The 26,813-nt window shown below is 38.9% G+C and overlaps 1 protein-coding gene across 2 annotated transcripts in view; it reads left to right on the top strand.

Annotated features, from left to right (window-relative positions):
* The window catches only part of LOC131795878 (protein jagged-1), a 40,809-nt gene extending 15,808 nt beyond the window's left edge, over window positions 1-25,001 (top strand). Inside the window, exons 5-26 of one of the 2 annotated variants that reach the window (XM_059113473.2) lie at window positions 20-128; window positions 2,910-2,974; window positions 11,220-11,534; window positions 15,621-15,666; window positions 16,196-16,450; window positions 16,557-16,617; window positions 16,765-16,895; window positions 17,012-17,242; window positions 17,343-17,453; window positions 17,777-17,890; window positions 18,015-18,789; window positions 19,196-19,683; window positions 19,870-20,025; window positions 20,138-20,251; window positions 20,600-20,713; window positions 20,848-20,961; window positions 22,007-22,126; window positions 22,552-22,776; window positions 22,903-23,276; window positions 23,585-23,722; window positions 23,887-24,064; window positions 24,434-25,001. In XM_059113473.2, coding sequence (XP_058969456.2) covers window positions 50-128; window positions 2,910-2,974; window positions 11,220-11,534; window positions 15,621-15,666; window positions 16,196-16,450; window positions 16,557-16,617; window positions 16,765-16,895; window positions 17,012-17,242; window positions 17,343-17,453; window positions 17,777-17,890; window positions 18,015-18,789; window positions 19,196-19,683; window positions 19,870-20,025; window positions 20,138-20,251; window positions 20,600-20,713; window positions 20,848-20,961; window positions 22,007-22,126; window positions 22,552-22,776; window positions 22,903-23,276; window positions 23,585-23,722; window positions 23,887-24,064; window positions 24,434-24,870 — 4,641 coding nt within the window. In that variant the 5' untranslated portion in view covers window positions 20-49 and the 3' untranslated portion in view covers window positions 24,871-25,001. Of the gene's footprint in view, window positions 1-19; window positions 129-2,909; window positions 2,975-10,883; window positions 11,097-11,219; window positions 11,535-15,620; window positions 15,667-16,195; window positions 16,451-16,556; window positions 16,618-16,764; window positions 16,896-17,011; window positions 17,243-17,342; window positions 17,454-17,776; window positions 17,891-18,014; window positions 18,790-19,195; window positions 19,684-19,869; window positions 20,026-20,137; window positions 20,252-20,599; window positions 20,714-20,847; window positions 20,962-22,006; window positions 22,127-22,551; window positions 22,777-22,902; window positions 23,277-23,584; window positions 23,723-23,886; window positions 24,065-24,433 lie in introns of those variants that run through there. The other variant, XM_059113474.2, reaches the window with a different exon arrangement.
* Window positions 25,002-26,813: the final 1,812 nt, after the last annotated feature.

Raw genomic sequence — 26,813 nt, forward strand, 5'->3', positions numbered from 1 at the left:
TGTCTCTTCACTTTTGCAGTTTGAGTTCAGATCAATCTATTCCGTAAAGATGCTCCTAAGATGTGCAACCGTGAGGAGATCATTTGTTTTTGTTAGCAGTGTGCTGAGCTGCCTTTCTTTTTTAGCAGGTGAGTGTACTACATAGAGACTCACAGTTAAACTTAAGAGTGTCCTCGTTCTATTAGCGCTCAAGGGCAAATTATTGCGCAGTCCATTAGCCGCTTGCAAAGTCCGTACTATGATTCTCAGTTATTCACCCTCAAGTTGCTTGATATGGTCGAATCATTGCGTGGTTTGTTATTGTTTTCATTCCACTTCTGCTCAAAGACAGGCCATTATATGCCGTAAACGCGCCAGGACAGGCGAACCATGCACGTTTCCTCAAGCGTACGTCAGATGTTCGTATAAACGCGAGTATAGTTTAGACAAAAAAGACGGGGAACCTGAGATGAAGGTCATTTTTTCCCCTGAGGATTTAGGGATAACTAACATATCACAAACATTCTTCCTACGCGGCAGTGTAGTTCAATAAAGGTGATTATAAGCCGCTTGGTAACACATTGCAGTGTGCAGTGCAGCCGTACTCGTAAAAACTTAAACTACATAATGTCATAGTCACAAACTGACATTCAAGATTTAAACAAGCATTCAAAATTTCATCCTTGGTCAAGGTTAGATCTCTTGCTGTTTTGTTTTTTTCTCAGTGACTGAAAAGGAGATACGCGCATTTCCTTAATTCACAATACCCACAGTCAAGAAAAGCAAAATATACAAGCAGAACTTTCATTTCTTTGCATTTTATCCTGTTTTTACCGCGGTTCTACGCATTTGTGTCTTTGCTGGTAATCTGCCTGGAGACGAAAAAAAACCTCGTGGTTGGGTTGTTATTAAAGTGTTTGAAGGAATTTCTGGTGGTTCTATAGACTAACAACACGTGTATGTTTTTAGGTCTAAGTTTAATACAAAGACTTGCTTCAGATTGTTTTTCAATCGTGCGGATGTAAGATGGTTGCGGTGTAATACACACATTTTAAACTTTTGAACGACTCCCTTCCGTCAGAATTCTGACTTAAAGCTGACGAACGATCAAATAGTGTTTTGTTGTTTTTTTTGCCCCACAGCGCTGGTTCGCCAGGCAACAGTCATGAAAACAATGCTCTTAGAAGATATCAGCTGAGTACTATCTCTGACATTTTGAATGAACTTAACTGTGACGTTTTAAATGAACATAACTGTTGGTGATTATGAACTTGTATCGATATTTCTCAACTCGATTTTTTCTACTACTAAACGTGTTTCGAATTGACAGATTTAATTATCGACTTTTTGTTAAACAAATTGGTGAAATGTAACAATAGTACATCAATAATTCAATTGTTTTGCCGATTTGGGAGATTACATAAGCATGACTCATGCAGCCTTTTCAGAAATTGAGTTTCGCATGACATAACATAAACCCACTAAAATCAACGTCTTCATTTTGTTGAAACCCTATAGTTTTTGTTTTTAACAGTTTTCTGTTCTTACTATCGCCGGAGTACCTGGTAACAGGTTGTAGTAATCCACTGGTGACTGAATCGCTATTTTAAGACGGTTATTGTCTTTCACCTTTTAACAATTCACAATACTCAAAGCTAAAAAGAAAACGAACCAGCGAAAAGTTCCAGCGAAGTTTTCCGGGCAATAACCTATTCTTTTATTCCACTCGAATGAAATCAGCGAATTGTTTATTTTAAATGGTTTCGTCTATTGATACTTACGCTATTAACGTTATCAGACTGGCTGTCATCCAAATTTCTCTTGGGCTTTTTAATAAGGGAATGTAATGGTACTCCTCCTTTTTTCCCCCCAAGGCAAAATCGATGCTAAACCAATAAATTTATTTCGATAGTGCATAAACCAGAGTTTCATTTACATGATTCAGTTTTCGGATGTTTTCCTTCCATCGACAGCGTCAATTTACTAGCAAATTTAAACCTAACGAGTGACGACCAATCTCGAAGCTAGTGTTGATGATTCAATTACCCCAAAGTGGGTGCCAAGCGTAGCACTGTTTTTTCTCGTTTTTGTTTTTGGTTCTTTTTTGCTTCCACTAATTTTGATCCTTCTTATTTGTGTGTGAAACGCAGACATGTCTTGAGCCACTTTGCTCGAATCTTCAAGTATGCGAAGTCTGGCGGCATATTTGAAGATTCGAGTGGCTTAGGCCGTGATTTTTTCTTGTTTTTTGTTGCTCAAGCATGTCGGTGTGAATCAAAATGTAAATGACTTCAATTCTGAAAAGAAAGATCTTGAGCCTCTACGAGAAATTACTGCATCAACAATTAGATTGCGGCTAATTTACCTGTAGAAATCGCGTAAGATTTAGTGCTACAGTCTAAACGCCGTTTAATCTTGGGTTCAGCAGAAGAAAGAAAATAAATCGGCACTTGAACAATGTGAGAAGATTTAGAACCAGTATAAGGCGTCCAAGGCGGGTGGAACGTAACTACTTTATTAATACTGGGAGTTAAAAGAGGTGACGTTGTTTACTATCAACAGAGTAATTTGTGAATAACCATTGCAAACCTTGAAAACTGAGGTGAGAGGAGACAAGGATGAAACCTTTACGAGACTGCGCCTTAAACAGAGAAAACTGTTTTTTTACTGCTGTTGCACTCAGTGCCAATTCGAAAAGACAAGGGCGCGCCGCGGAAGCTTTGATGAGTAAGCACCAATGCCAACGAGAGCAAACGAAAATTGTCGATAACCCCCGAGACTCTACAACAGTGCGTTTTTATGATGTAGTCTTAGAGGTTGCACGATGAACTACTCCTCATGGAACAAGAGTAATTTGTGTAAATGAATGTTTCCACTTCAAAAGGTGGCTCGGACCTGGTTGATTTATATATATATATTTTCATTTCCAGGTGTAGACGGTGTACCTGATGTTCAACACAAAGATGTTTCCCACAAGTCCTCGACAGATGAGGAGGTAGGTTTATTCTTGTGTTCAAGGTAAAGTGCAGTCGCGTACTCTAGAGCCTGCGATCTCTTTGACCAGCGCCCCCTTCCCACGGCGCATGTGAAAATAATGGTGGACTCTAGGCGCGAGAATGGATAAAACGCTCCAAGACTCAGGGTCAAACAAGAAAGGTTTTGCCTTACAAGGAATTTAGGATTGGGCAAGAGTTCTGTCAGCATTTATCGACTATGGTGGGATTTACGAGCCGAAGATTAGTTCTTACTGACGCCAAGAACTTTCAGGAGGAACTAGGACGGAAAAGAAAGCCAAATAATTGGTTGGAGGGTCGATCATGTCGTTCAGAGAGAAAAGTTTAAGAGCAAACACACTCTTTATTTTAGCTCTCTTTTAAGTTTAAGTCCAGACTATTTTAACTATGGACATCGCTTTACAATTCTTCTTTGCCACAGTTACCCAACGGGGAAGGGGGGGGGGGAAGAAGGGGGCTAAGAGTAGGGGGCCTCTACCCTCAGACGAAGGAAGGGCTGCCGACCCCCCTATTTTTCGGTGATGCTCGCAGCGCAGCATGGAATTAATGCAGGAAAATGTTTGTCTCGCAAAATCATTTCACCTATCGCCTTCACGGGATCGTGTATAGTGTTGATGAATTTCTTTTTGAACAACTGCTACAAATCAATCACGAACACACAGGACGCAGCGTTAAGACTGCAAATTGCAAAGAGGTTTGCTTGTGCAAACGAACTGTGCAAAGGATACTTTGGATAATTTGAGTAGGGGTTATCCACTTGACCCACCGTACAGTAAATCCCACCCCTCCCCTCCCCTGCCCTTTCCCGCACCTTCTCTGCTCTGTATCTTTTCATTATTCGAACGAAAATCAAAGGATGACTACCAGGATAAAAACGCCTTGAAGCCAAGCAAACTAATATTCAAACATACCGCTGGTATACTGAGCCGAGTTTATTGAAGTTGAACGAACTGTAATCCTGGTTTAATTGCTATGGCAACACCAGGATTTGCATTCAGTTATCTTGAGATTATAGTTAATCGGGTTTTGAATAATCCGACCTGGATACTTTAGTCAGAGGAATTTCATTTCAACCATCTCCATGTCCACTTTGCCCCTTGCGAAGGTCGGATGTTCGAAACTGGTCAACTTTTTCCAACTTTTTTAGGCGGATGATTTTCTTTCGTCATCTTCGAAAATTGAAAAATATGATAGAAGTGAAAAATGAGTCCTCCTTTCAGACCTGACCTACTGTATGCATCAGTTGTACGTCGTCGCTCCAGACGTCACTACTGAACACAATTTTTACGCTTGATATGTTCCACCAATATCAACAGAGCTTTACAAACAAACAGTCGGGCAGCGCCATTAAAGTACTAACAAGTCGTCATTAACATATTTATAAAGTCAATTTCGACATCATTGCACGGTGAAGGTAATTAGATCGCTTGCTAGCAGTCAGAGAAGGCTTAGCAACTGAGCGATTTCTCCATGGCATAGCTTTGTAGTCTGAGAACTGGACACGTTTGTTTTCGCATGGAAAGAGTCAAACAGCTTAGTAATAATCTTGAGGTCGTGGGCAGACACAGTTAAGTCTCTTCGAGTAACAGTCATCGGATTCAGACAAGGTAACTAATTAATCGATTCTTGGTACCTTCTCGCAAAATATGCAAGGGAAACTGTCACAAAAAACTGCAGTGCAACCATAAATTTTTCTCGTTTCGGTTATGTGAGCTCGGATAGTGTCTGCACTCTCTAAATGAGTAGAATCCTAACTCAGTGAATTGTGTCAGGTATTGACCACCCGTAAATCTAATCATCTTTACTTTAAGATTTGTAAACGTCATTTGCTTTAATCTTGGGGTTTCCTGTTATTCTGAAGTCTTTGCACTGGATGGAAAAAGGCCTGTGCTGATTAGATAACACATTCTTGGAAGCCATGGTTATTTCTAACACTTGATGTTCCTTTAATTTCCCAAGAGCCATTACAACTTTTATCCATTGGAATGCATAAGATGTATGCTTACTGCAATATTTCACACGTCAGTAAGTTTCTCTGTAGTTTGCTTCGAGACAACTAATTTAAACAAATTCCAGAGACTATTATCGGTGAACGGTACCATAAACCTAACCGTCTCCTAAAAAACTGTTCATAGTTGAAAGGAGAGCCTTTTATGCCTGAAACATTCCTCTTAGCAATTTAGATTCTAAAATTAGACTTTTATTGTTCGATTATAATCTTCTTTGTCAAAACAAAAGAAGCTACATTCCATCGTTCATCAGTAAGCGCATGATGTATATATTCTTGTAATACCACCAGCTAGGACCAACTTGTCAAATTTCCATGTATAATCGCTTGAATCAATGCAGTCAAGAAAGTCACTAATATCTTTTAATTGAATTCTACTAGCGCTGCATTTAATTTTCCTTTTCGAAATGGTTGCTTTTTCTGTGAAAACATATTGTAGACACCGATTGAAGTTAAATTAGAATTGTATTATGATATTGTGAAACGTTGACTGATCTCTTCGTGTTTGCGTTCTTGTAAGAAGTAGAAAGTCGTGGGCGCAATACCTCGTCAACAGATGTTTTCAGACGCGAACGAGGGAGTTGGGTCGAATACACGAAATTAAGGTTTTCAAGTAAAATTTTGCGAAAGTAATATTAAAAGACCAATTTTGCCTTTCTTAAAGGTTTTTTTTTCTGCGCAAAATCCATTTCTGTTAGGAAGTCATTAAAGGAAAGAAGCAAGAAACAGAATAAGTCAAATCGCGAGGAAATCTTTGCTTTCCTGTCACAACCATTTTCCAGCGAAGTGTTCTGCAAGCCTCGATTTCATTCACTCGACCCAGTTCACGTTGAAACGTTTTCAACAGGGTTTATTAGGTGTAAAACTACACACACGTTGCAAGGATGACTTGGTCAGCAGCATTTTCCCGTGCATTAGTCTCGATGAATTTTCCCGCCATAAATCTCGATGTATTTTTTTTGGTTACTCAATGGATCGTTGATATACATAGGTAACTTGTTGTGACTGGCCGTCATGGTTTACCCTGCTGACTGCTATGACTGCGTGTGGATTTCTTTTAGGACAAATGAACCAAAACAACGCACGAAAACGCGGGAGAACTCGTATAATCGAGTATTATCAATGATGGCTCTAAATTAGGAATAGCTTGTTGAAACGAGGTTAAGAGATTTTGCACTGTTAACAGAGGCAAGCAAATGGAAATCGAAGAGTTTTGAAGTTTCCTCTTTTTTTTTCGCACTTTTTGAATACTCTTGTCAGCTCGGCCAGTTGAGGTTTTTAAACAAACCAGCTAATCTCTAAAGTAATTCAAGCTTAAAATCGCAGTCAAATTCAATTCATTTCAAATGTGAGGGAAGGAGCGCGCAAAATTAAATGGCCTTCTGTTATACAGTATTACAACAAACGCACCTTCCTAACAAGAGCGCTGTCGGGTACCTTGCCTCGTGAACTGACTGTGTAAACACTTTACAGGAAGAAAAGAAACGTGGATCAAAAGGATAAGATTGTCATTATTACGTTTAGCCAAGAGTCAGGAAATGGAACACCCTAAGATAACCCCTAGTTACGCCTTTCCTGTACCCCCTAGGAAACATGTGTAGCTATGAAGATACTTCTCTTAAGTTATTACTTAATAACAGGTGGAATAGTCTGGAGTTTGTACTCATGTATAGGCATTTTGGAAAAAAAAATTGACGAGCATGGCTCTATTTCACACGGCATTTTACCTTGGAAGCGTATGTACTTGTCCCATGCTAATCTAGCGGCGTTTTAAAAAATTTCTATATCTAGACCCGCATCCAAACACAGGACTCAACCAAAACACTCAACTCACCACTGAATTTGCTGCAGCTCAGCTGTAGAGTATCCGAGCGCGAATCTTAAGGAAAAGAGTTTGATTCCTTGTAGAGGACTCGTTCATGGCCAAACATTAACATCTTTTTGTATTTGGCTGATAAAACTCAAGTAATTGCTGGTTGTAATTTGTTCTACAAGCGGTGTATCGAGACGCTGTCTCAGATGAAGGTTAATTGCCCTTGCTTTAAAGTGTCATTTAGCGCTCTGAGCAGAGCTGAGTCACAGATTCACTCATCTAATACTGCCACACCCACGGTTCATATAGCTTAACCTCGTCATTTACGAGCCGTTTTTGAATTGTGGTCCAAAAAGTCAAAACAAAACCAGCCACACCTGGCCTTACGACTATGCGGTGTTTATAAGTTACGTTCAGCTCGGTGTACATGTTGTATCGGAATTCCTTTGTTTTTCGACGTCGCGGCAGATGGCTTTGTTTGCGACAAACATTTGTTCATTTTGACGTGCTCTAAGTGGTCTACTAACCGTTTAAAGGACTAAAGCATTAATGCTTCTGATGTCATGTTTGTGACTTTTGCGCTTTGATTTGTTTTCACAATATTTGCCTTGAGGTGCAATTCGATCAAAGTGGCAATGTGCTTTTGCACGCCTCAGTAGGTTTGAAAAGTTAGTTTTTTTTATGGTTTAACCTTCTCCGAGACAATTTCTGTGTAACACAATCAGGATTAAAAACATTCCTTTAGAAGTGATCTCAATAAGAAAGCTCTGAATTCCTTTTCCAGCAGTTGGTCGTAGCCAAGTAACCTGTACTCTTAAATTTCTATAGAAACTGCGCTGCGCGATGACGATACAAACAGACGCCGTTCAGGATGTAACCACTCGAATCGGTTTCAACTGAAACAAGTCAAACCAAAGGCTTACCAAACAGCTTAACGCACCACGCAGTGGTTCTGTAATTGTCAGCTGTACAACAGTATTGTAAAGACCCTCCTTCCACAGGTGTTCGTGTAGCTAACTTTGCATAACAAGCACAGCCTACTCGATGGCACGCTTAGATCCTTTGTTTTAGAACAGCTGTGGCACGTGGTCGCAAGGCGGTCGAATTCCGCCGCTGTTTTGTTTGACTTTGTTAACGAGCTCGTGTCGTTTTACATATATTTGTCTCCGAAAATCCCAAAGAGGATCGAATGTTCTTGCTCTGATTATCAAAGATAACGTTTTCTCACTTACTGCATCTAAACAGATTTGTTGGTGACGAAGCGAATATTTTGTCGCGGAGAAGTATGTAACATACACGTGCCGTCCCTATTATACTTTAAGCGTCCTTACGCAACCAATTGATCCGTTTGATAAGTGAGAATTTTGTTTTCCTCTGAAATATTTTTCTCTATCTCAAACATTTTAGCCGCTTTTTGTAAGTGTTTTGACTTTTCTTTAATACTTTATATACCTTACTGGCGTCTGACCTGTCGAACACCGAGGCGCGAGATAGCTTTGCGTGTCTTGAGGCATATTGGCTATTCATACAACCATTGTTTTAAAAGCCATGTGTGCGCTTTTGTTTGGACTAATACAAGAACTAATGGAAAAAGTATTAGTATTGATGGCGTCTTTTAATATGCAAATTCAAACAACTTTTAATGAACTCGAAATGTTAATTTCTTCACTCAATACCACGCTACTTGAGAAGTGATTTTGTTTCGTAGCTCGTTATTGCAAAATCGACCCAAGATATTTGCTTTTGTTGTCATGGGAAAATATCGTTTCGTAAGACAACTCATGAGTTTCTCCTTTGAAATTTCCAATAAAATTGCATCTTAAATGCCTCGGATGTTAATGTTATCGCTGCGCCGTTAAGACGCGCCAGTCCTATCTATTTCGCACGCGTTCTTTAAAGCACTTGCTCTTGATCTTTATACAAAGGACACCGGAAAGTTGTCTCCGTTAGTTTTGTTTCAGGTCATATCTGATGGATATAATGAAAACAGTTTCCGTGCTCTCGTTACGCATTAGTTGAATGCCTCCGGCGATATTAGAAGCTAAATGCGATATATTTTTTCCCAAAGCAATTAATTCAACACAACTCTCTTTTTTGTCACGGTGTTACGTACGAGCCAAGGCAACCATTTCCGCCTTTTTACATTGAGTAAGGGCGAAGGTGCCAGGTCGGCGAACGTGATCAAAGTGACAAACTGAAGTCCAAAAGCATAATCTTATGAAGAAGGCCGCTAGTTTAGGATATGAAATGTTTTTTTCCTAACTGATATAGGATCAGGTAAATTCATGGATCGGAAAAAGGGGTTTTCAGTGGTAATTTCAATGCTCTCGTACACGTCGATAACTGGATTTCTGAAAAGTTCGCACCACACACTTAATCGAAGAGGAAAGTGTCTTCAGCTCCATTTGATACCTCTTTAGTTTCTCCAGGATGATTTACGTTGCTGCCATGCCATAGGTCATCACAAATTAAATTGTCTTGAACTAGAGTTAATCTCAATGTTTTTCGTCACTCCTGTCGCTTATCAGACAATTGATCAACTCTGCAGCTTTTCTGTGGCTAGATGTGATAATTATTGGCCAAACCGCAGAAAAATTTTATCACGTTGCCTCTCCATAAGTCGGTATTTGTACTTGTAATTAACTTTGCACGTACTTGAGGCCAGAGCGAACCACAAATTGTCGCTGTATCGTGCGTTAATGTTTGTAGACCTTTTTGAGGAAGAAACTTCTCACGTAACAACTCCGCACTGTCACAGCGCCAAACCGAGCCAGTTCTCCTCATGTCGAAGCTTTCCCGTGCTAAGAAATAATCACCAACTGTTCGACGTGACGAGAATACGACTTAAAAACCTTCCTGACGTTCCTCTGTGCTGGTTTCCAGGCGTTAGTGCTGAACCAAGAGCATCTCTAAAGAGGTTATAATTAGAAGCAATTAAATCCGTATTCTCTTACTGACACGCGCCGTACTCATTAATCGCTATTCAGGATGAGGCATCAATTCGTGTTACGAAATCCGCTCGTTTTTTGCGCAGCACTGTCCTGTCACCGAGTGACAGAGTTCTGGTGTGGTTGTTATCTAAAAGTGGCTCTTGGACTGTATATCTTGCATCTAACGTGCTTTATCCCTATTGATGCTCTTGTAAATCGGACAGGTTGTGACCAATTCTTCTCTGTAGGTGGTCTCAGGGGTTAAAAGTCCCAAAAACTGAGAGCAAAGTCTGTGCTTTTATTTTCTTTGTGATTATGCACTGATCAGCTTGCCTTGTTGAACCCAGGTGCAGCATTGTGTGTTGTCCGCAAGGGACTTTGCTTGGCGTCTATCACCCATAAAACAAGCGAGACGCGTCCCTATTCTTCTCCAGTCTTTGGTGGCACGCGCCGTATGTATTGTGTACTCAGTGTTTCCTATTACCATTTGTTAAATGCAAACCACACTATTTAGTTTAGCCTTTTCCTGTAAACATTTAAAATCCTTTTCGCGGCATTCTAATATGCCGCTTGTTGCTTTAATGTAAAAGCATAATAAAATCTCAGACAATGATTATTTTCGGCGCAGATATTACGGAATTGTCTGATTTCTGCAGGTGAATTTATAGATATTCAAATCCTGTGCGGCCTTTTGCCTTTTTGCCTTCTCTGCGCCGTGATCGTAAATAGCTTTAATAGTTTCGTTTATTAAATGTGTTTGAGGTAAAAATCTTCTCCGGCTTTGGCGTAGTGAATTTTCCGCTAACATGGATTATCCCTAAGCTTGATGTGCAGATGAATTAACGCGATAAAATTAAAGATATTTCCGAGCCTGCTGTAAGGGAGTTAGCGAAGACCAACTGGAAGAAACGTGATATGCCTTATCAAGGTCATTTCAAGAGTGGTGTTAAAAGATTCCAAGAAGCTAGGAATAAATTTCTTGTGGAAAATGTTTACAGTTCTCTTCTGTTTAGCCAATCCACGCCAATTTTAGAGGACATAAGTGTACCCATGGGTATCATGTTGCGTCACTAATTAATCTACGCATGCTCATTAACATTACCGCGCCTTCAACAACACCACATCTGTCTTCTGTTTTTCCATAATCACACTGAATCTTATGATTTGCAAGTGAGCTGAGCTCGCATCGCATCGACAGGGCGGCCTTTCATGTCGCACGCAGAAGAACACCAAATTTCGGCCGCAATTCCCAAGGCTACACTAAATTCTACATAGTGATTTAAGCGATGGCCGTCGGCCTGCTTCTTAAAAGTGTATTTTTCGAACTGCTACTTCAATTCATTCATGTGCAGGTAGACCTTGTGCTAGCTAAGTGGTGAATTCTCGTGTTTTGGTCAGGTGTAATGCTCACGTCTGGAAAATTTTTTGCGAGTCTGACTTACAAACGAATTTTTACTTGTGTTCCTTTTTCGCAGATTGTCACCGGAGCGGGCACATTCGAAATCCACTTGGTTTCGATACAAAATATTAGAGGTGAGAAATACGATGGTAGCTGCTGTGATGGGAGTCGCACAATATATCGAGGACAACATCAATGCCTGGACGAGTGCGACACATTCTTCAGAGTTTGTCTCAAGCAATACTCGCAATCTGTTTCGCCAACGGGTGCTTGTACATTTGGCGAGCACACAACTGCTGTATTAGGAGGGAGTTCGATCACATTTACGAACACTACATCGCCGAGTGGTTTTCGCAACCCGATTTCTTTACGCTTCGAGTTTTCATGGCTGGTAAGTCATTGTAAATCCTGTTCAATGTTATCTTAGAATACCATGGGTTTTGGTGTCACTTTGTTTGACGATTTCCGTTATTTTTTTTAAATCTGAAGAAAATTCAGCGTAATAATGTGGATTAAATTTATGCGACGTTCACGCAGATGGGATATGTTTTTCAATAATAAAAATTTAATGTAACCGCGTCTAACAGCCGCTTTTAGCCAAAAAAGAGAGAGTGTTGTAAGGAAATTATTTGGAATTTTTTTTAAAGAGATTTTTTTATAGGAGCTGTATTAATCGTAAATGCGACCGCTGGGAGCACGCTCCCACGAACAATCATTTCACTTGGAAGTTTGCATTTCAAAAAATCAATTCTCTCATTGGCTCTCGGAAGCCTCTCAGAGAAGCACGTTCATTTTACAGAATCGACAACTTCGTCTCAGCGAAAAATCGAAGAAATAAATACAGCTGCAACTATTTAAACAGGCCGCGCTGGGCAAAACCTGTTTCAAACTTATTTTCTCTGAGAGCATCGCATTAGAGATTTTTAAGGTTGTTTATCCTAGATTGTAGCGTAGTTTCTGGGCCACGTGTCTTCAGTTTGACAGCCTTTTGTGAGAATTATGTTAATTATGGGAGTTACGTTGTATTTGCAACACAATGATAGCTACTGACTGGAAAAATCAAAGAATCAGCGTCGAAGCCGCATGGCCGAGGCGCGAATTATTCGTTGAGTGTTTAGCTTCACCTGCAATAGAAACGAAGTGTTGTGGGCTTCCGACTTGTCAATTTCATAGATGTATATTTCAAGATATTAACGCATGCGAAATTGTTTATTTTCGACTTTCCCACGTTCACCGGGCCCTAAATAAATAATTCTCGATTCGTTACTTCGTACCTACTGGAAGTATTACAATGCAATTAAACTTTCAATTGATAGCATGCTCTAGAGAAATGACTGGTTGCCAATGGAGTTGATCTTTATTCTGTCTCCTTCAGCATTGTTTGATTTCGATTCGTGGGTTTCATGATCGACACAAGAGCCTTTTATTAACTCGGGTAGATCGCGGTGGTTTGTTGATTTCATTAAACCTCTTTTTCATCTTTTCTCTTCATTGAATAGAAGTGACACATGTGCCGAATTATGTTTTAGAAGAATACAATTCCCAGTTGACGGACTTGATGAAAATATATTTATTTCATTTCTCGTTGCGCGGGAGCGCTTTAGATTACCTTTTACAAGGAATTCCTAAGGGCTTTTGATTTTACAAAATTTGCTAGTTTGCTGTGACTGTGAAAATTGTTTGGGTCATCTAGTGTTTTTTTTATTAGTTTTCTTTATATTATCTGCATGGTGTCCGATTGTGATCAAAGAATACATATCAAATTCCACTCAAAATAGATTAATCCTTTACTTATGAGACCTTGTGTTCTTTGTGGTTTTTGTCCACTCCCTGTGGCATCTTAATGCTTGTGATTATATGGTATCCATGAGGTCAGAGAATTGGAGAAAAAAGTTATCTTTTACAGTGGTACATGTCAAAATAATCTAAAATTCTGTCCATGGAATGTTTTGTAATTTCCCTTCAGCTTTATGTAAAGCATTAGAAATTGCTGTGAGATGTTTGGAATTTTGCTGTCTGCTCTTTGAATTTTGAATTAATTACAGTTTTTATTTGCTTTACTGTTTAGCATATGACTATTTGCTACGACTAAAAGCTTAGATAGGTTTTTCCAGAACCTGTAACTTTACATCATTTCATTACAAAGCTCGCAAAATGAGTTTTATATAATTTCAAATATTTGCTGTGTCTTTTTAAGGGGACTTAATAAAGAGTTATACCTTAAAATTTATGTGCCACTAATTAATTGTTTTGAGTCAGTCAAAAACATCCTTAGCTTATTCCTGATAACACGTAAGAAGTCAAATCATTAGTCTGCCTTAAAAGCCAAAAATGTTAAGTCCAATATAATTTTATTGTTTCTTAAAGATGTGTGTAAATTTTCTTTTTTTGATCTTTGTGCTATCAACAATGTTGGAAATATAGATGTGTTAGATTGAAACACAAGACTTAATGTGAAGCATGAATTGCAAATAAGCCAAAATACATTATGGTTTCCTCCTTTTACCAGACTGAGATAAAATTTTGCAGTGCCTAATAACTATTTTCCAAACAATTCTTTGCTTGACGCAGGTTTTTTCATTATTGTTCACAGTCTCTTAAAATAGGTTTATAGAATGAAAAAATGGATCAGTCTTATTGATTCTGCAAGTTTTGTGTTAGTTTTATTGAAAGAATAGTTTCTCTCTTCTTAGGTAAACAATTTGGGAAGAAACAGAATCAATCATATTTCTTATTTGCACTGTAGAAATTTATTCAGCTGTCAAAAGTAGCTTGGTCCATTTGTAACAAAAGAGGACTTGTGTTTGGAAGTACATGTCAGTGTTGTATTACCAGTACTTCTACAAGGCATGCTCTTTATTGGAATATGGCTGCTAGCAGTGTGAACCTGATGATCTTAAGCCTGTGTTCGTTTCAGATGCATAAGAAATGAGAGAAGATTGCAAATTAACTTTCGAACTTAACCCCCCTTTGTAAACATTTCTAGTAAGATCCATGGGTTGCTTTTGTGACCATAAATTCTCATGTAAGCAATGTTTGAATTTACAGGTGCTATTTTCTCCCCATTTTTTCCAAATTTAATTAAGACCATGGTATCATATTATGATCTTTCCTGTGCTTACTTTGGAGGAAACTTGTCTTGTGTAACAGTTTAGCTTGAAACTAGTTCATTAATGGATCCAGTCAGAGTTTCAAAAATTTTCTTGGAACTTCTCACTAGGCTAGTGTTTCAAAGGTGTTAATCATTTATTATGAAAACTCTTGCTGGAAGCTAGCATTCCCTCAGAATTCCTAGCCAAATTTCTAAAATGTGTGCATATAACTTTACGTTCTTTGTTTTGGTATGGAACTTTGCTCTTGAATATCTTCATTTTGAAATTGAATGAAGTGAGTTTTGGAATTGTAGAATCACTCTGTCACAAAAAAAAAATAAAATAAATACTCTATTTAATGATGAACTTTTTCACCAAGAAAAGCTTGTTATAGAAAATATTTTGATTTGTAACTGTTTCTCTTATCAAGGAATCTCTGAATTCATATTTGCCATAGTATTTCTTGTGTTGCATTTGAGTCTCAGTCGTCTTTCTAAAAATCTTTTAACTTCAAATCTTTTGTTTGTGATAATAAGTTGAATAATAAATGACACATTGATAAATACTAAATTTTTAATCAACAGAGTAGTATAAAAATTGTTACAACTCACAGAATCGTGACATCTTTTTTTTCATGGAGGGGATTCAAAAGAGTGGAATTTTTAAATAAAGCAAAAAAAGAATAGAATTTGTATGGAGCAATGTTAGGTTGAGAGTAAACAACTTTAGCTAAATTTTACATACACGTATTAAATGTTATTGTCATCAAGGGTTTTAAACTTGACTTTATAGCCAAGTTCATAACTCTCATATTTTAAGTTATCAGGAAATCTATGTGCAACTCATTTGTTTGTGTTTATTTGTAAGAACCACAACCTAAGGTGAACATGTTTTTTCACATGTTTTATATGATGGCCTCTGCTCTATATATTTTATTGAAAAATTCCTTTTTTCATAACACTTTTTTGTCTTTAATGTTCATTATGCTCTGAATGTATGACAGTGTTTGTGCTAACAAAGCTGGGAAAATACTGATTGAAAGGTTGCCTAATATTTTCAAAGCAGCTGTTGGAAGGAATTTCAAATATTTTGAAATGAGTTTCTGAAAATCCTCTGATTTATCTCTTATATGAAAAAGAAAAATTTCAAGTTTTATTCTGAATTTGTGATCATTGTTCCTTTCACATCTTTTTTTATGCCAAGAGCATTGAGTTTCTTGATTATCTGTAATTTCTCTTCATAATGTGAGTCACGTTTTAATTTCTGAATGCTTAGTGCTGGGAAACAGCATCTATTGTGCTTGAGTTATTGTCATCACCTAACAGAAAACTTATGTGTGTCATGCAAGTGCTAAACTGGTCATATGCTGTTTTCTCTCATTTCAGACCACATACTACCTAATTCTGGAAGCATGGGATGCAGATAACTCAAGTAAGATTCATCTCTACCTGAATGGTGCAAAGCGTATAAGACTTTTTCTTGCATGACTGAAGCCTTTCATACTTTTTAATAAATGCATTGTCCTAATGGATATCTTCATTCAATATTGTTACCATACATGAAGTTGTTATGGAAATATGCAGAAGATTGTTTTCAATCCATATCTTGGCAAGTTCTGTCTCTCAACAAAATGAAATGAGTTATGTTATTTTAATGTGCAATCTCTCTTTTAATCCTCCTGTGGAATAAATGGAGTTTTTGTCTGTATCTTCCATGAATTGCCAATATGGCACAACTTCAAATCTATCTGTTTTCATGAATATTGAAGGAAACAGCAAACTCAGCTCTCCAGTTGAATGTAGTTAGAATATACTAAAAATTTACTAATACTTGGGGAGGTATTGAATGACTTTCATGTACTCTTTGTTGAATTTTTCTCAAACTTGCCTTGGGGTGAACTAAAATTATTGGGGCTTTTGCTTAACTTTAATCAACAAACTGCCTCTTTTTCCCCTATTAGGCAACCGTGAACTCATAGATAGAGCAACCCAGCGAGGTACACTACTTCCAAACAAGACATGGGTAATTCATACATACAATGGCCCTGCAGCAACAATTAGTTACAGATTAAGGGTGGTATGCGACAAATATTACTATGGGAAGACTTGTACTGAGTTGTGCAAACCACGAAATGACACATTTGGACATTATTCTTGCAATGAGAATGGGAAAAAAGTTTGTTTGCCTGGATGGAGAGGGCATTTGTGCGATACAGGTAAGTATCAACGCACTTAAAACTGATCAGTTTTTTTACAATTGTGCCATTAAAAAGCTATAAAGTACAGGTAAACATAACATATTGTGTTTTTTTTCTTCTCTAGCAATCTGTAAAACAGGCTGTGATCCAGTGCATGGTACTTGTAGTGTTCCAGGTGAATGCAAGTAAGTGGTGACATTTTGGGGTTAATTTTTTTTTTCTTAATAAGAATAAGTCTTGTTTGGTGACATGGTCATGTTACTTATCAACTGTGTTAAGTGTTCATTGCAATTCAATGTTAATTTTTTTGAAATGGGTTGTGTTTGTTTCAGCTGTAACTCAGGCTGGAAAGGGGAACTTTGCGATGAATGTCGGCCCTACCCAGGCTGTTCTCATGGAACTTGCAGTCAGCCATGGCAGTGCAACTGTCAGCCGCAATGGGGTGGAATTCTTTGTGATGAAGGTAAAAGAAGCTAGTGTTCAATAGGGTTGTGTTTCATTCTTAAATCTCGTCTATCTGCCTTTGTATTGTTGTAGCTTCACAGATTTCTGGTCTGATGGTGCTTAATTTTTTGACAGATCTGAACAAATGCAGAGAAAAACCTTGCAAGAATGGAGGAATATGTTATAACACAGAAGCCAATCAGTACAGATGTGAATGTCAAGCTGGATTTACTGGGGTCAACTGCGAGACAGCAATTGACTTTTGTGGATCATCTCCTTGCAAGAATAATGGAACTTGTCATAATGATGCCAGTGATTTCCGCTGTAACTGTCCGCCAGGTTGGGCTGGGCCCACTTGTGAAATAAGTAAGCTTAACTTTGCAAAGTTGGGTGTCTCAGTATTTATTAAAATGAAATTACGTTTTTGTACAGGAATAATTCTTAAATTGTTGAATGTGTTTTTTAGGTAGGGACTGTCAAAGTCGACCTTGTCAGAATAATGGAACATGCATTAACAATGGCCAGGGTTACCAGTGTAAATGTTTACCAGGCTGGACAGGACACATGTGTGGTCAAGGTTAGTTGTTCTCCTTTTTGAATTGTTTTTTTTATTTTTTCTTCCTAATGGTCCAACAAACATTAAGGAAAAGCAAGCATATAATTGATATTAGATTAGGAAGGACTTTGACATGACCATGACCGCTATTTCATTATTTTGTCCCTTCTCAATGTCCCATCATCTCTTCTTGCCCCTCCCTAAGGGAAATACAGACTTGCTTGCAAAATTTTGGTTCCTGAACTTATTCAACAAACTAAAGAACACAGAGTTTTGTTATTTGATCATAGGATTGTAAAACTGCCTTAATTCAATAAATTTATAATCTTATCTAATTTTAACAGACATTGATGAATGTGCAGCCAAACCATGCTCCAATGCTCTGAAGTGTGTTAACTTGGTAAATGACTATGCTTGTGAATGCAAGGAAGGATGGAAGGGTAGAAACTGCAATGAGAGTGAGTATTGTTCTTGTCTTTCCATTGCACATCTGTGCAAATGTATGGCATAGTAGCATAGTATCTGCAATGCAACTAGCAACAGGAATGAATTTCATGTGGCTTGGGTATTTTCTTTTACCAGGTATCAACGATTGTGTAGGACAGTGTAGAAATGGTGGAACATGCGTGGACTTGTTGAATGATTACAGGTGTAACTGTCCCGTTGGATTTACTGGCAAGGATTGCGAGACCAATATCGATGACTGCCAGTCTATCCCATGTACTAATAGTGGTGTGTGTAAAGATGGCATTCAGAACTACAGTTGCATTTGCCAAACTGGATTTTCAGGAAAAAATTGTCAAGTTGCAGTAAATGAATGCCAGCCTTCACCTTGCGTCCATGGAACATGCACGGACTTACTTAATGACTACAAGTGTTCTTGTAGTGCAGGGTATACTGGCAGAAATTGTTCAATGTTGGCAACAACACCTAATAGTTGCGACCCATACCCTTGTCAGCATGGAGCCACATGCGTTAAAAACGCTGATGGCTCTGATATCTGTCATTGTCCTCCAGGCTACACTGGCTCATATTGTGAAACTGACATCAATGAGTGCTTGACAGCGACGTGTCATAACGGTGGTACATGTGTGGATGCAGCCAATGGATTTAAATGTGTCTGCCCAACTGGTTTTTCAGGATCAACTTGCCAAGTTGACTTAGACTCGTGCATTAGCTCGCCTTGTCATGGCTCGGCAACATGTGTTGATAAAACAGATGGCTATCAATGTATATGTGCTGCGGGATACACTGGAGTAAACTGTGATCACAATGTGAATGATTGTGGTACATTGAGTCCTTGTCGCAATGGTGGAACTTGTCTGGACAGACTCAACGGATACCAGTGTCAATGCAGGTGAGATATGAAATCAGTTACATCAATTTTGTTTTCTTTTGGCAGTTTTTAATTGCCAGAATTTACTTGCATCAGTAAGAACTGAGACGTTAAAAGAAAGATTTAAAAGAGTATCAAATATATAGAAGGCTAGTTTACAATGTTATAAAAATGCATTATCTCTGGTAGTACCGAAATTGGTATTTGACGTGTGATAAAATATCAACCTAACGACAACTCTATGGACAAGCTTACAACATGCTCTTTGTAGTCTCTAGCTAAGTTTGTAGACTGTAGATAGTTTGGGTGCAAAATCAGAACTGCCAGGAGTGCGAACCCTTCTGTGGAAACTCAGATGTTTTTTAGCGTGCATGCACTTGTGTTGAACATTTGCCCACATGTTTTGTTGTTGCGATTGTTATTGCAGGCCAGAGTTTACTGGAGCTGAATGTGATGTCCCCATCAACAAATGCACCAACGAATCTTGTGTTAACAATGGCACATGCAGCCAAGGTGTTGGGATGATCACTTGTAGTTGCCCCACTGGCTTTACCGGACAGAGATGTGAAACTGAGATTGATGCCTGTGACTCCAATCCGTGTCACAATGGCGCGACATGTCAAAAGATTGGTGTTAGTTATGCCTGTTCATGTGCAGTTGGTTTCTCTGGGCCTAACTGCGCAACGCGAATCGATTACTGTGCTAATGTCACTTGTACCAATGGTGGTACATGCAACAATATTGCAGGAAAAGCTTCTTGTAGCTGTTTGCCTGGGTTTGCGGGATTACGATGTGAAATCAATATCGACGAGTGTCTTTCTAGTCCATGTCGCAATGGAGGTAGCTGCGTAGACAAGGACAACAGTTTTCATTGTGTATGTCCAGTAGGAACTCGGGGAGACGTTTGCGATCAAGGTAAATTCGTAAAAATTATCATCATGTTCTATGCTGTGTTGATGTCTGAATAGCAAGTCAGCTTGTTGGTCTCTATCGATGCATCCATGAAGTTTCCCAACGTCAAAACCCATTTTCTTTACTACAAAATTTCGACATATAAATTCTATACCTTACTCATGTTATTTCTGTTTTAATTTTTATTAGTGATCGATCCATGCTTGGAGCCTGTTTTAGTGAATGGATCCTCATTTTTGAGAGATTCCGGCGTATGTGGAGCTTATGGAACCTGTGAAAATGTCGGTGTGGAAAAATTTAGATGCAAATGTGACAAAGAGCATACTGGACACCACTGTCACTTAAGTAAGTGCGTGTGTAAGGAGATGAATGTTAAGGTCGTATGTAGGCGATCACATCTATTTCTTTGTTATGATGTGAAAATTGATTCTGATGTAAAGATGATTTCCCTCGTTAGAAATTGACCATTGCAAGAACCACACTTGTAAGAATGGAGCAAGTTGTCTCGATGGCGATGGAAATTATACATGTGTATGTGGCGATGGCTGGGAGGGCGTCTACTGTGAAAAAGGTATTCAAGTGTTTTGTTCTTTAATTTATTGTGTTTACAACTCCATTTATTTTTTTGAAGAGAATCAATTGGACTTTAGGGAAAATCATCTGAAAGAGAATCAGCTTTTTTCATTGAATCAAGGCCCCAGAAATCGTACGAAGCATATTTTGTTACTGTTTTGAACACTGCCGTACTACACTGCTCCTTTTTTGAGAGAATATGATTCAGTCGCCTCATAAAGTCGTTGTAAAATGTTTACGCTATGATTTCCTACTCCTCGTCTTCTGGGAAGCGTTATTTATGTACCAATTATTTTTTTTTTTGCAATATCTTACGCTTGTATCTTGTTCACTCTTTCTTTAACAGATATTAATGAGTGTAACTCGAATCCTTGTCGAAATGGCGGGAACTGTACTGACTTAGTCAACGGATATGTTTGCAAATGTCCCCACCCGTGGAAAGGACAAATGTGTCAATCAAGTAAGAACGTGTGACGATTTGCATGATAAATAAGATCCGGAATTTGAGAATTTCAATTTTTGTTTGTAATTGCTTACACTGGATGTTAATTTTGTTAGAGTGTAATTTAAAATTTCTTTAAAAAATGTCAACAGCAACATCGCACTGTGATGGCAATCCTTGTCAAAATGGAGGGTTATGCACCGATACAGGAGACGATTTTCAATGCGGTTGTCAAAACGGATTTTCAGGAAGGATCTGTCAATTAGGTAAGACGTTCTACAAGATTTATCATCGTTTTTTATTTTATCGACGTTCTTTGTTTTCTTTGTTTCATTATTTCATTGACATGATTTTTTTTTAAACTGGTGGTGTATTGAGACTTGTTTTTCAACCACCCGTGGAAAAATGATCGATAACATTGTGATGAATGAGTTTGGACAGCACAGCTCACAACTCCCTTTTTCGTTGTTTCAAAGAACCCTATTGTTTTGCTAATGAACACCTGTTGTTCTGTTCATTCGTTTTGTGGCTTTATTGTCGTATCACACAAATTAAACGCGGCAACATGTGCGCTTCAATTGGTCTCCACACATCGTGATCTCTTTTATAAACCTTCTGTTGCATCTACTCTTGAGTGTTCTTTCAAAGCGTGATCTTTTGATTAAAATAAAGGGCGCGTTCCCCAGAACGTGCGCAGCATTTGGAGTATTCTAAACGGATGGAACCGCAAATGCGTGTAATTGAATTTACAATGGCTAATGATACGCCTTTCCATTGAGATCATGTTAAGATCTAAATGACGATGTCTGCACATTTTCATTAAGTTCTTGATGTGCCTATTGTTTGTGCCCGATGTTTTCTGTTACTGACGCAAGTGGAAGCGTGTTTGATGCCATCTCCGGTCCAATTTCATCACAGCGTTTTAAGCTCAATCTTTCAAATTAAAATCACAGCTAAGATGATAATCTGCAAATTACACTTGACAAAAATTTTACCATTAAGGTAGCCATGGATTGGGCGACAAACATTCTGTTATTTAGATAAGAAAGTGATTATGGCCTAAATACACAGAGTGCCCATATTTTTTTTGCGTCATAGCTTTAGCTTATAATATTATGTACGGAAACATTTTAGGCACAGCCTGTCGGCCGTTTTTCTTATATTGTTTACTGTTTCGGTTCGGAAATGTTAAAAGCTTTCTGAAGTTGAAAAAAAAGTTCAATTAAAATTGCCTTTTAGATAGAGTATTTTTTAAAAGTGGCAGCACACGTGCGTGATAGTTTGTGTTGTATTGTTTTCCTTTTTGTCTAGCACCCAAGCCCTGCTCGTCCGAACCTTGTCAGAATGGTGCAACTTGTTTGAATGCAGGCGATGGAGAGAGTTTTTCGTGTGTCTGCAAAGATGCATGGGAAGGAAACCTGTGTGAGAAGAGTAAGTAGAGCATTGCGCATTTGTGCAATAAAATTCTGCGTTCTCTCTTGCTCTCTTCTTGTGTTGGAAGTGCACAACTTCCCAACGTTAAGCCTTAGCGCTTGAACATCGGTATCTATATTCTCTATACTGTTTTACAAACATTTTCTATGTTGCTGACGTGGAGAATTTGCTCACCTATTTAGAACTTACTTAGTTGGCGAACATTTCCTTTATTCTCATGACCGTAATGGTTAATTCAGGGGTGATATTGTACGGAGAATTGAGATGCTAGTAACTCTTGAAAAGAAGTTGCATTTATAAATCTCTCTACACGCACATATAAACCTGTTTCCCACGCACCCCTGGTAAGCTCAAGGAATGTTATGCTTATATTGGAGGTGCCGAGTTGAATTAATTTTTAATGGCCTTTGTTCTACTTTTAGATGTCGATGACTGTGCATCCAATCCTTGCCACAATGGAGGCACGTGCGACGATGGTGTGGGCTGGGTCCGCTGCGAATGCGCGCCCGGATTTACGGGACCAGATTGTAAAATCAACATCAACGAATGTAACTCGTCTCCGTGCAGCGGTGGTGCAACTTGTAAAGATAAAATCAACGGCTTTGAATGTATCTGCCCGCCAGGAAAGTTTGGAGATCGTTGCCAAGGTAAGAGTTTGAACAACTTGATAGTTGAAAGCATGGATGGCCTCATTTGCATGACGTATTGCTTAAGTGAACATCACTTTCATTTCGTTGTTCCTTAAATAATTTGTTCAAAATTCATTCCATCAGATGACGAACATGATAAGAAACACTGTAAGCTGAAAGACGGCGGTATTCAGCGTCACAACACCACCGTGCCAAAAGACTGTAACTCGTGTGAGTGCCTGGATGGCGTGCTGCGCTGCACTGGAATTGACTGTGGTGTTCCAAATTGCTTGAATCGTACCCAGGCTGGCATCTGCCCCACTGGCGCGAAATGCGTGCCTAAGGCGGCGGCGGAGTGCCTCAGCCCTCCTTGTGGTCGATGGGGAGAATGTCAAGGTGGATCAACTGCCAAGATTATTACCGGAATAAATGAAGGCGCGTGCCTTCCCAATAGTACCTATTTGAATGGGGACTGTGCCAAGATTCACATTGTGTTCCAAGTGGATAAGCTTCCCAAGGTCAGTTGAGCAAGGTTTAGTTGTATTTGCTACGGAAGGGTATGATGCAGGCTGATTGTTTGAGTTCAAGCCTCGGGAGGGTTAAATAGTTCAGTGTAGTACACGGTAGCCTCTATCGCAGCTGTCGTTTGGTCTCGTTGGAGGGAGAGCGCGTTGCGTGACGAGACCAAACAACGGTTCTGAAGGAGACTTGCTGCAAAGTAGATCCATGCAAACAACCCGGAAATAAGTCCCTGAAGTTATAGGCGATGGATTTTCCATCACGATATCAAAGCTCATTCTAAATGTGTTGGATTCTCTTTCAACAGGGAACCCTTGTGGAAGAACTTTGCCATCAGTTGCGTTATCTACCAATGTTGAAAAAATGGGCAGAGAAGGCAAGACTTCGACTGCTCTGTGAAGGCCGAGGGAAAGATGGATCAACATCAACTGTCATTGTATCAGTGGTAAGTGTAACTGTTGTTATCGAAAGATTTTATGAGTTCTCTTTTTGTTTTGTATGTTTTTCTCATAATTTTTTTTTAGGCACGCTGGTCAGGCGCAAACGTTTTATCTTCCTTTCTTTTAGCCAGAAACAGCAGTGCTTAGATATTGTTACTGTCTCTTGTAGGCCAGCACTCCGCGAACGGAAGTAGCTGAAAAGGCGGCCATTGATATCGCCCGATACATACGGTCCGTGCCATCTGAAAAAGGCCGTGAAATAAATATCACTCTTTACAACGTGCTCATAGCTGTAGATGAAGTCACTGTGGAAAGATCTGTTTCTCTTTCCTACCACGAAGAGGAAGGTGAGAGATGTAAGAGTGAAGGAAATTCCAGGATAGGACATGACCGACTTAAAGCGAAGTAAAACGAAACCCAAAGTATAGTCACACGGCCAATCAGAACAATGGATGATGTTATAAGTAGGCTATGAAAACATGTAAAAAATCACGTGCGCGGCAAAACGGGCGTAATCGAGTGGGTATTGGCTCTAGTTTTTCGTCTGATTGGTTGAGAAGGTGGCGCGAAGTTTTAAGACCAATAACTAAACATAGTAAGGGATAACCGACGTAATTCTAGTTTAATTTTGAAACTCAAGTTCACGTTTTGAAGAAAATTAGTTGAACAACAGCCAACTTACGAGGTCTAACTCCTTTTTGTTATTCTCTTAACAGCCGCACCGGACTACCTCATTCCTTTGATTGCATCACTCGTGGTGTTGGCGGCCATTCTTTTGCTAATACTGTGCATCAGAGGAAAGTGGAGGGAAAGTAGACGAGCGAAAAGAGAAAATCGTTTAGCTGCAAGGCCTACTTTGAAAAAGAAACGAAATACAACGCAGGAGAAGCCATTGACTACTGCTAGAACTTACTATAATCAGACTTCCACCGAGTCTACGGCGTCTTCGTCGTCGACATCCACGTCGACGCGTTCAACGGAGTTAAGAAACTTTGAATACAATCGGGCGAGTTTGCTCGACTCCACGCCCTCTGTGTGTTCTACTCCACAAGTTTTGTCCCCGCCCCTCTCCCCCAAGGAGGAAGGCGCAAAAGACGAATGGAGGAGATTTCGGGTGCAAAGGAACAGTACACAAATAGAAATAATCGTATAAGTAATTATTAGTGATTATTATATATCCTTCCATGAATAATTTAAAGAAAAGAAAGAAACAATTCACACTGTTATTAATTTATTGTACCCACGAAAAAAAAAAGTGTAGCTTTTGAAAGCAATTTTATAACTCCAACAGTTAAAATTCGGCGGCTAGAAAATTTATTTATCAAAAGACAAATGTTTTTAGGCATCAGTAAATATCTGGTGATGGTTCTGTTGAAAGGCCGACTTGTAAATAATACAACAAGAAAAAAGAAGTATTTAAATGGTTTTTAACGCTGTAAATATGTAAACAATTAATTTAATATTTAAATGGCCATGTAGTTCGATATGAACGAAGGTGAGTCCAACACATTATTGTGTAAAAACGTATACTTCTCAACGATTTAATGTTGGTTCGAGTTAGCTGTTAACAGTTAAGAGTAAGTTTTGAAAAATGCATTTTGTAGCCACATAGTTTTTTAAAAATAACTTTAAAGATAGGCTGTAGAACAGTTTTCCTTGTTTACTTAACTGTAACCTTCCGTGGGTTTGTTGACAAGGGAAACTTGCCAAATTATTTTATATAGAACGAGGCTGCAGGCCACTCCGACTGGAATTTTTCTAAAAGTAAAAGTAAATTTGTTAAAGGTTTCGAATGGCCCTAGAATATTTTTGTAAATTTTTCAGTTCGGACCCGTCTATTTGGGCCTGACTTCTAAAACCGCCAAGTTTATAAGCTTACGTTTGGTGTTTGTTTTTTTGTTTATCGTATGATTTGTACATCTGCTTATCTGGTCTGCTAAGCCTCGTTATTCTCGCATCTTTCTTTCAATATTTGTGTGTTCACTATCCCATAGTAACTGTAGTGTTTCGTCATTTCATCATAGCTGGTCACGTAAACGTTACGTGACTCACTCTTGGTCACATTCGCATCGCATGGCCTAAATGCATTTAAATTGCTCGAGTATCAAATCAAGACTATTTCATTTAATAACAGAGTGAAATTATACGAAATGTGAACACACTTTCATGCTTATCTAATACGCAAGGCTTAATCGTAAGTGAAGTCCCGTTGCTCGTGGAAATCCGAAAAAAAATACGAATGCTTACTAACTCACTAGTGTTTCATTAAAAAAAATACTGACGATTTCTCCTTGCAACGAGATCCGCTTGCGAATTTATAATGTAGCCATTTGCAGTGCGTTCAATTGTACCTGAGTGCTATATAGAGTATATATTTGCCCGTAAAAACTGACTATAAGCGGCAAAAACTTGCAGTGCAAAATTCAAACCTACTTAAATAATAATTATTGTTATTATTATTGTAAAAGAATTTCAGCCCGGTAAAATGTCAGCTTCTTAACCTTTAATCACTCTAAAGTGCCCGCCGGCGCCAACGGTTAAGTTTCTCTCGTTACTCGCGAGAGGCTAATTTTTCAAACCTGGCTACTTAAGTTTGCTTGAGTTCTTGTTCATGGCATTAATAAACACAGTTATCGACCATAACTGCCTACTGTACTTACTTGACATTAAAATATAACCAGGAAAGCGAGAAAGTGTGAAGCCTTGGGTTAACGTGACATCTGCAAAGGGTTTAGCAAACCCCCAACAAACCCCTCCCCGGCTCGTTTAAAATCTTCTGGGGGCGGAGAAACGTGCATATTGCAGCGCCGATGATGAGGGCTTGCTCGCAAGCTACGAAACGCCATTTCCTATCGAATTACATCTTCCCCAAGTACACACATACGTACACTATACGCATTTTTTTTCGGGGTGAGGAGTAGAAACACCAGTTCCTCTGATATCAATATTTCTGCAATTCCTTATGATAAGCTAACAGTCTAACTCAGTCTGCCGAACAGGTTTAACATTTTTCCAAGGGCGAGTGGAGGCAAACGTCAGGAGTTGCGCAAGAGGAGCATTATTTTTTATAACATAGCGCGCGTGCTTGCCCTATAT

The sequence above is a fragment of the Pocillopora verrucosa genome, chromosome 7 (genome assembly GCF_036669915.1).
Source record: "Pocillopora verrucosa isolate sample1 chromosome 7, ASM3666991v2, whole genome shotgun sequence".
NCBI classification, from domain to species: Eukaryota; Metazoa; Cnidaria; class Anthozoa; order Scleractinia; family Pocilloporidae; genus Pocillopora; species Pocillopora verrucosa.